Source organism: Triticum aestivum, chromosome 4B (genome assembly GCF_018294505.1).
Source record: "Triticum aestivum cultivar Chinese Spring chromosome 4B, IWGSC CS RefSeq v2.1, whole genome shotgun sequence".
NCBI classification, from domain to species: Eukaryota; Viridiplantae; Streptophyta; class Magnoliopsida; order Poales; family Poaceae; genus Triticum; species Triticum aestivum.
Genome location: NC_057804.1, coordinates 411211577 through 411221734, shown reverse-complemented (window position 1 = coordinate 411221734; position 10158 = coordinate 411211577). Strand labels below are relative to the sequence as shown.

At 47.4% G+C, this 10158-nt stretch overlaps 1 protein-coding gene across 1 annotated transcript; it reads left to right on the top strand.

Moving 5' to 3' along the window:
* The first annotated feature begins 4731 nt into the window (after positions 1-4731).
* Positions 4732-5677, top strand: LOC123094903 (uncharacterized). Its single transcript, XM_044516773.1, has one exon. It carries the CDS (start codon positions 4802-4804, stop codon positions 5312-5314), a length of 513 nt encoding a protein of 170 aa, XP_044372708.1. The 5' UTR covers positions 4732-4801; the 3' UTR covers positions 5315-5677.
* Positions 5678-10158: the final 4481 nt, after the last annotated feature.

Sequence of the window (10158 nt, the reverse complement as noted above, 5' to 3'; positions counted from 1 at the left end):
ATGTGATCGTTGTAACTGAGATCTACAAGTGTATGATGTTTTGGTCCCATGGATGACGAGTTTTGATCTGATGGATTATCGTCCAGTGCTTCAGTCCGACTTGACGACGGTGGTGGCGGTGATATGCCAATGTCGAGTTTGTGTTGGTCGGTAGTCCTCCCATTTTGCTTTCTATGCTCTCATTTTTCTTATGTAACTGTATTGTGGCGAAACGGACATTAAATTATTTATTTTTGCCAGAAGACTTCACATTATCTTTGGCATGTCTTAAATTTGGTTTTATTAGGATTTTTATAGTTCGATTTTGTTTTATTATCTTTAATCTTATGTATTTTTAGTGAATCCGTAAAATAGGATCCTTCCCCATAAAAATACATGTGGAAAAAAATCTGGGCCTCTCTAATTTGCAACTTTACAAAAATGTAGTAATAGCAAAAAGTTGATTAAATGGTAAATAGATTTATTGCATGCTGTCTAAAAGAAAAAAAGAAAAGAAAAGAAGGCAGGAGCAGCATACAGTGGGGAGACCCTTACCAGAAATTTAATTTAATTAGTTCGTCCTGTTCATCAAGTGTGCTCCCTTTAATCACACCTAAACCGGCAATGCACGGACCTACGCACTGTACGTACCACCTAATCATTGAACAATCCGATCTGATTAGGGGAAAGCAAACCAAGACGTACAACTTCACCACTGCACAAACTAGCATAAAAGTTCGACCCATTCACAAAAGCTGGACCAAACCTGCACAACTTTTAAAAGATCAACATGCATGTCTAGCACTTTTTTTTTCAGAACATGTCTACCACATTTTTCACATCATTGCTCTTCTAATACTAGTACATATACATGGCATCGTCACCTAGTGGCAAGCAATGCAATTGCCAGTCGGCCAACAGTGGCAAAGTACACGCAACTTTCACACCGGCGATTAGGTATTCTATAATCGCACTTATGGAAAGAAAGAAAGCCCCAAAGGATGGAGGGCTGTCACGAGCATGTCCCCGGCATGCAGACCGCCCGATCGACATCTTACGGTGGCGATCCTTCTTCCCTGGCCCTGTGCTAATGCGCGAGCGGTTAGCTACCTCGAGGAGGTGTTTGTGATGAGGTCTCGGTTGCTTAGCCTTACCTTGTGCCAAGAAGACGCCATCGTTTGATGCAGCAATTTGTTTCTTGAATGATATATATGTCCGTGTGCATCTTTTGATGCAGTGGCGCATGGTTATCCTTCTTTCCAAAAAAAAAGAAGCCATAATTTTTGTAGCGATGATTGTGATAAACCGGCAAAGTGCAAATACCTTCTTATGAGTGGTTGTGTGCATCAAGAGATGCAGAGGCCGGAGGTATTCCTTCTTCGAAGAAAAATCTTCTTCTTGTGAGTTTAAGTAAAGACAGGAGACAATGTGAATGTCTTCTACGTACGTTTCGTGCATGAACATTCAGTCAACACTGTCCTGTACGTACTCCCTGTCCAGGTCTTGTCTTTTTTCCTTTTCTTTTGGCAAACAAGGCATTGCCAACAAAAGCCTCCCCGAACTGAAAGCATGTCCAATTTTGCGTGCAGTCTGGTACTACAAAACTCATCGAGAACTTAAAACAGCTTGCCAAAGAAAGTGTATTAGTGAGAGATGCAGTATTATATTGGGAAATAAACGAAAAACAAGCAATGTAAACCCCACAATTTAGGGCAACTTGGAGGCACCACGATATTATTTATTAAAAAGAACGCAGTTCTTTTAGCATCCAAGTTCAAAGAATGAATGCCTTGAGAGAGTAGAGTTCAAGTCAAAGGGAGTAAAAAAGTAATCCCCGGAACCCAGAAAAATTAATCTGATGATAAGGTTGGGGTTTGAAGCTACTAAGCTCTCCTTTTCACACAGATTATAAGATCTCTATGTACACGCACATACTCCGATCCATGGCCATGGGCACAAGAGCTCTCTTTATACGGATTCATGAACAACGTACACTTCGATCACATACCCGCTAATCATTTCGGAAGGGCATGCAACATGCCACTTCTCTCGGATCACTCGATAATAACTAGCCAATTCATATAACCAAACGCTAGTTATTTACTGCTAACTAGGGAGAGGGCCTCCAAATCGTAAAAATTACAGGACGCCACGTTGCAATATATAAGGTCCTTTTTTACACCATGCTTAACAGTTGTATGTTGCACATTAATTTTCTCTTCAAAAATCTAGATCATATTGTTGGATGAAGTTTGAGCCTGCATCCAAAAATATGTCCATCTTATCATGAAAGAAACAAAACAAGTTATTCAAGGAACTCCAAGTTAATTACCTCCAAAGAGGCAAACAAGATTTTTTAGTCTAGTTATAACTTTACTTTTTTTTTGTGTGTATCTTCAAACAGTTATTAGTTCATGTTTTACCGTATTCAGCTAAGTTTTGAGACCAATACTTAATCAATCTTGGTGAGGAAAAAGAAAGTTACTCGATGCCATGAAGCTTGAAACAGGAGATAAAAAGCCATATGTTAGTGCTTTTATATGTTTACTTTCATCCCATTGATGTTAATGGCATCATTATTACTTCCTTATTTGCAAAAAGTGCAAAGTCCATTCTTGACCCTAGAAATTAGGGCATTACAAGTTTATTACCGCAAACCAACCTGTGGTTGGATAGTGGTATCCTCAACCTACCAGGGTTCAACTCCTGGTGCTCGCATTTACCATCAAGATGATATTTCGGCTCAGTCTCTCGAAGGTGCTCATAAGGGTAGGGTGTGCGTATGTGCGTTCATAGGGGTGAGTGTATGCACATATATATGAGCGCTTGCGTCTGTACTGTGTTAAAAATAAATAGTTTCTTACCAACCTAGATGTAATATTATCAGCCACATAATTAAGTCTAGTACTCCCTCCATTTCTATATACAAGACCACTTTCTAAATTTAATCATTAATTTTACAACCAAAAAGTGAGTTATATGCCACAAAAGGTATGGCATTGGATGCGCATTTCAAAGAACTTTCCGATGATATATTTTCTTTATGACATATAGTCCATATTTTGTTGATCAAAATTAGAAGTCAAAATTTGACATGAGAAACAAAGTGATCTTGTATACAGAAATAGAGGGAGTACTAACGTAGGAGAGTCTTGAAATTGTCCAAAATATGTTGGTGCTTGTTTTCCTTCAGCAATGTATGTCCAATACCCAAAGTAATATAGTGTATACTCCTCAATATAGCGCATATTTTGCTGCACCCATCAAACCTTGTCCTACGTGTAAAAGCATAAATTGAGCATGTAAGAATAATATTATTGTATTGTCTTGCAAGATAATTTTATATTATGTCCCTCTTGACTATTTTTAGGCATATCACATGCAAAAGGTTACAACCAAAGTGATACATTGAAGTATTTTCGTTTATAGTTTCTGGAAAAGGGAACTATATATTAACCATACTGAAGTCTTAGTAGAAATATTCTAGGGTATATATACGCCCCTAGGCTGTAGCGGGAGTTTAAAAATAACCACACACCTATGATAATGGATCTACAGTTTATGTGTATACTCCCTCCATTCCAAATTACCTAGTGTATTAGAGTTCACTAGGACAAGCATTTGACCAACAAATACTATGTTAATAAAAACATCATATATATGATATAAAGTTCTCTTTTTGCAAAAATATGTGACATAAAGTTGATATCATTTGTATTTTAAAGTACTCATTTGTGGTTATGATTTGTTATCACGAAAGTTACATCATAGTAGTGTAATTGTCCAGAAAAGGCTTGGCCCAACGAAACCTAATACGCTACTCCATATTTTGAACCGAGGGAGTAGAGGCTGTTCCCAGGCACAAATTATGCACTCTTACAAAAATGTTACTCCTTTTGATCCAAATTAATTGACGCATCTTTAATAGTACAACTTTATTGTACTAAAGTTGTGTCAGTTAATTTGGACCGGAAGGAGTAGTACTATTTTTTAGTGGAACTGATATGCAACTATTTTTAGAGGAATTAATACAGTGCTATTTTTTAGAGAATTAATACAGTACAACTTTAGTATAAATTATACTAAAGCTGCGTCAACTAATTTGGATCGCAAGGAGTAATACTAATTTTTAGGAGAATTAATATGCAACTATTTTTAGAGGAATTAATACAGTACTAGTTTTAGAGAACTAATACAGTAGTATAACTTTTGTATTATAAAGTTGCACTAAAGCTGCGTCAACTAATTTGGATAGGAGGGAGTAGTACTAATATTTAGGGGCAGTGGTATCCCCAACCCATCAGATTCCAAATCCTGATGCTCGCATTGTTTCTGGATTTATTTTAGGATTTTCGGCGATGTGCTTTCAGTGGGAGGAGACGATCCCGTCGATGACGAGGCGCATACGGTGACTTTGTAAATCTCATGATGATATGTCGGTTCAGTCTCTCGGAGGTGCTAATAGGGGTAGGATGTGCGTGTGTGCGTTCATAGGGGTGAGTGTATGTGCGTGTATATGAGCGCTTGTGTCTGTACTGATGCTCAAAAGAAAAATCTTTAGGGGAATTGATATGCAACTATTTTTAGAGGAGTTAATACAGTACTATTTTTTGGGAAATAAATTTGCTACTTTGTTACATTTTTTTCCTGCACAATAGAACACTTCCACTTGTGCAACAACTAGAACCTCTCCCCTATATAAAGGCAGTGGCACACAGACATGCCCAAGAGCCAAAGTAACGCGCAAGACCAGCCAGCAGGGAGAGTTTTTCCATTGCTAATCAAGCAACGGTTAGCCGGTCGGCAAGAAGCCACACAGAGCATGGGCAACAGCCTGCGGTGCTGCCTGGCCTGCGTCCTCCCGTGCGGCTCCTTCGACTTGATCCGCATCGTTCACCTCAATGGCCACATCGAGGAGTACTCCCGCCCGGTCACCGCCGGCGAGGTCATGGCGGCGCACCCCAGCCACGTGGTGAGCCGGCCGTGCTCCCAGGGCGGCGCGCGGCGGATCCTCATTGTCGACGCCGATTCGGAGCTGGAGCGGGGGTGCTTCTACTTCCTGGTGCCGACCTCGTCAGTGCCGGAGAAGAAGAGGAAGCCGTCGTCGCAGCCACAACAGAAGAAGGTGCGGTCATCGTCCACGTTGAAGCCGACGAGCGTGCCGAGCAGTGCCGGCGCCGGCGCCAATAAGGTGACGAAAGACCGCGGCGCCGGCGACAGCTACCTGGCGGAGGTGCTGTCGGAAGGCAAGGCCAGGTGCAAGCGCAGCCGGAGCGTCCGCGCGACGGTGTGGCGGCCGCATCTTCAGATCATCCCGGAAGAAGCTCTCGAGTGAAATCTCTTGCGTGAGCTTTGGTCCCTGTTGTACATACGGGTCTGGGTCTGGTTGTGCATGGTGTACCGTGCACGTACAAGGACGATCGAACGGCGCCGCGTAGCCATGCGTGACGTGGTGGGCGCTGATGGCCGTTGGGTCGTCCAGTTTTAGGTGAGAGGCCGGCGATCGCCGCCGGTTGCCTCTCCCTTGTAGTTTTTCTCACTCTCTCGGTGTTTTTCCAGCTCTTTTCACTGCCGGCCAGATCGGGCTGCTTTGAAGGCAGTGGGAGTAGTTGGGTTTGGGTTGCCCTCGATGGCAGAGAGAACAGGAGAATCAGAAAACAAGTCTGCAAAAGTTTTTTTTTTACGGGTGTAATGACAAGAAGCCAGAAAAGTTCAGCAGAAACTTCAACGTTGTTGTCCATCTTGTCAGGATATATTACGTGCGTTGTTCATCTCTGATGCATCCTCCAGTGAGCTGTACACAGGTTTGAGGAAACTTCCTGAATCGCATGGTAATCAGTAGCCGGACGGCAGGTTCCCGTTGGTTTTTGCGGGTGGCTCATCCCTGTCCCATATTTTCTTCAGATTTAGCTGCCGCGTGAACTAAATACCGGAGCAGACGAAACATACATCTAATCCAAACAGGGTCTCGGTCTCCACTGGCCTTGTCTAGAACTTGCTGCTAATCAGTCAAAACAAGTCGCAAAATTGCGTCGAGTTGTATGGAAGGGGACGAAAGTTTTTTGTCCGATGCAGGCATGAAACAAGGGGAGCTTTTTCTCCGTCACGTCCGGACATCCGGTGGTATGAGCTGTACCTCAGGTTAAACAACAGTGAAGCAGCTCTAGCCCCAAGTGAGCACGAGAAGCCACCCTTCAACACTCTGCCAAGTGGCAAGGGAAGTGCCAGTGCCAGCGCGTCCAACTTCATGGAAGCACTCCTTTGTGTGTGTGGGCCGAGAGACCAATATACTCCTTCGATCGAGAGCAGGCTTTCTTTAGTGAATGGACACTCTCACAGGACTACCAGGTTGACAATCATGGGCTAGATGCATCACCAATCCGGTTAAACACATTAGGGCATCTCCAACACGGATCTTCAAACCGTCTGCATCAGTCCCGGACTCCGCAAGCCATTCAACGGCGCCCCATCAGTTCGCGGAGCAATCCAGACAGCACGGTCCAAACTCCGCAAACCATTCAACGGCGCCCTGATGATGATATAAACCTAGGGTAGGGTCATAGGCCTGACCTATACGCCCTACCCAAGGTCACTACCCTAGAAGCAAAGACATCCAAGAGACGACGGGGAGTACCAATTGAAGGCGTCGAGTGCCATCCACTCGATCAGTCATATCACTTGGGTACCCCTCCCTCCTGATATCACTCGACCGTACGAGAAACCACTCGACTTAAAGAAGACCGGGAGTCACTCTGGACAGCAACGGTCAGGCGTTCACTCCGTAGTTTTTAAGATCATTAATAGAACTTTATAGCTGGCGTTATCAGTAACGCCCTATCTTTATGTACATTGAACCCCTGTAGCGGGGGTGGGCTGGGTCTTAGCGCACTCTATATAAGCCACCCCCCTCCTCTAGGACAAGGGTTCGCACCCCCTATAACACACACTCTCATATTTCAATCGACCGCCTCAGGGCACCGAGACGTAGGGCTTTTACCTCCTCCGAGAGGGGCCTGAACTCGTAAACACTTGCGTACAATCTCGCCGTAGCTAGGACCTTGCCTCCTCATACATACCCCATATAAGTACTGCCAGACTTAGTACCACGACAGTTGGCGCCCATCGTGGGGCAAAGCGTCTTAGCGACTTCCGGCGAGGTTGCATTTTCTTCGATCTTCATCAGCATGGTTTCCGGCGGCGGTTTGGTCATGGGCCGCGAGTTCCGACTCGGCGAGCTCACTTTCATCGCCGACGACTCCGCCTGGCTCCAGGAGGCCCCCCTCGACGTCGAGGCTCTCCCGATTCGTGGCTCGTCGCACTTCCGTGCGAGTTCCTGTGGCGTCCTCCTTCGGCAGCCGTCGACCCCGTATCAGTCGGTCCTCGCGTCGTCGTCTTAGTCTGCTAGACGCTGCCGCAAGCGGTCTGGTCGTTCGCGGCTCCAGCGGTGGGTGAGACATGCGGTGGCTCGTCAGGCATTCACCCCCAAGTCGCGGTGATCGAGCCCGACGTATTTCCCTGCGGATCAGTCGACCTGTCGACTGATTTCACGGACACCTTTTCTGAGAGCGGGAGTTGTGACCCCGCGGCGAAAGTCCTCATGGTCGACTCCCATCGCGGCCCACGTGGTTTTCGTCGCAGCGGCGACGGCGGTGGCAGCGACGACCCGTCATTCGGCCATGAGGAGTACCAGCCCCAGCCTCTCAACTCGCAGCAGAGGGAGGAGCTGCATCGCCGCAATGTGGAGGCTCTCCAGACCCCCATCATAGGGGAAACCGCCGAGGTCCGGGCCTTGGAGGCAGTGGGCCTGGCCATGCTGGCCAAGCGCACTCGTTTGGAGAATCTCCAACATTCTCTCGACGAGCATGCACGTCGACTGATCCCCGAATCTAGTCCACGACAATTGTTTCCACCGGAAACTCAGGTATTCCGCACTCCGGTTCAGAATCTTGCAGCTGCTGCGCGTATCGCCGAGTCCATTCAGTCGTCCCATTCAGAGACTTGAAGAGGTTTGGAACAGATCAAGGCGCTGCTCCGAGCAGCAGGAGACCAGAACTCCGCCGTGTCCCATCCGCGGAACAGAATTCACAGCAGATCAGTAAGGGCTGACACCGTTCAGTCGGCACACAGTCCCAGGTCGCCTTTGCGGCGTGAATATCATGGTCACTGCCAAGATCGGCACCTGGGCAGAGCTCATGGAGAGTATGATCGTGAGTACGCCCGCGACAACCACCGTCGAGCACCTTCGCCCCTTCCGAGGGACGGGTCATACGCGCCCCGGCGGTATGATGATAGGCGTCCGTATGGAAATGACCGCAGAGTTCCAGTCGACCCCAGAGAGCCTGGCTTCGACGCAAGGTCAGTCCTTGTGCAGGGTCTGGTGAACCGGAATAGAGCGTACAGACAAGGGCTGGACAGAGACAGGCCCAGTGGAAGCAGGGTCCATGTTTCCGGCCCATAGTGTTTCGGAAGAGCCATCAAAGCCGCTGAGATCCCTCATAACTTCAGATTGGTGACTGGCGTCAGGAAGTTCATAGGAGAATCAAAGCCCGACACTTGGCTTGAAGACTACCAAGTGGCTGTGCACATTGGTGGCGGCAGCGATGAGGTGGCCATGAAGCACCTCCCTCTGATGCTTGAAGGTTCTGCCAGGGCTTGGCTGAATCAGCTGGCTCCTGGGAGCATTTTGAGTTGGGATGAGTTAGTCTGAGTGTTTACCAGAACATTTGAGGGCACCTGCAAGAGACCTGCTGGTCTACCGGAGTTGCAGCATTGCGTGCAGAAACCGAATGAAACCTTGAGAGACTATATCCAAAGATGGATCACTCTGCACCACACAGTGGAGAATGTGTGAGATCACCAAGCAGTCTATGCCTTCAAGGAAGGCGTTCGCTACACAGAGCTCAATCTGAAGTTCGGTCGGGACGGAGATATGTCCCTGACTCGGATGATGGAGATTGCCAACAAGTACGCCAATGGCGAAGAGGAGAACCGACTCCGCAGTGGTAAGCACAAAACAGTCGCCCATGACACCGAAGGAGGAAATTCTAGTCAGAAGCAGAAGCGAAAGGCTGAGGCAGCAGGTCCTGCCGAGGCAGCAATGTTGAATCAAGGAAAGTTCAAAGGGAAGCTCAAAGGGCCTTGGATCCCTAAGAAAGTGAAGACCAAGAAGGAAACGATGTGATGGATTTCCCATGTCATATTCACACCAAGAAGGATGAGGAGGGGAACCTGATTCTCCCCAAGCATACGACTCGACAATGTCGACTCCTAATCCAGAGCTTCTGAGAAAGCAAACCCAGTGAAAAGGACAAAGAGTCCGATAAAGAAGAAGAAGATAAGGATGATGATGGTGGTTACCCCAATGTCAATGCCACCTTGGTGATTTTTGCTGACCTCAAGAGCAAAAGTCGACTGAAGGTCATTAACAGAGAAGTGAACATGGTTGCTCTGGCAACACCAAAGTATTTGAAGTGGACCCCCCCACTACTGTAACGCCCCGGATCCGATGCGCCAGGTGTCTGCCAGTTATTCGTCGTTGTTGCCATGTCATGTGCTTGCGTGTTGCATTTTGCCATGTCATCACCTGCATTTCATCTGCCTGTTTTTTCAAAACTTGCATCCATTCGGGTTCTCCCGGTTCTCTCCATTGTCCGTTCGGAGTCCAGACCTCTCGCGCGTGCCCCGTCGCCCCTCTCAGACCTTGTTTCGTGTGCGGGTGTTAAATGTTCTCGGAATGGACCGACGTTTGCCAAGTGGCCCTGGTATAGCACCAGTAGACCGCCTGTCAAAGTTTCGTGCCATTTGGAGTCCGTTTGATACTCCAACGGTTAATCGCGTAGCTCGAAACCCTCCTTCTTTTGTGCAGCCCAACACCCCTCCAAAGTGGCCCAAAACCCATCCTAACCCCCTCCATGCTCTCGGTCGTTCGATCACGATCGTGTGGGCGAAAACCGCTCCTCATTTGGACTCTCCTAGCTCCCAAAATCTATAAATAGCCCCCTCCCCCGAAATTCACGAATCAAATTCTCCCCCAAACCCTAGCACCGCTCCCTCTCCGCCGCCGGACATGTCCGGACGGAGCCGGACACGTCCGCGCCACCGCGCCCAGCCAATCAGAGGGCGCCGCGTGTCCTCCGCCGCCGTCCTTGCGCCGCCGGGCCGCGGAGCCCATCCAGGGCC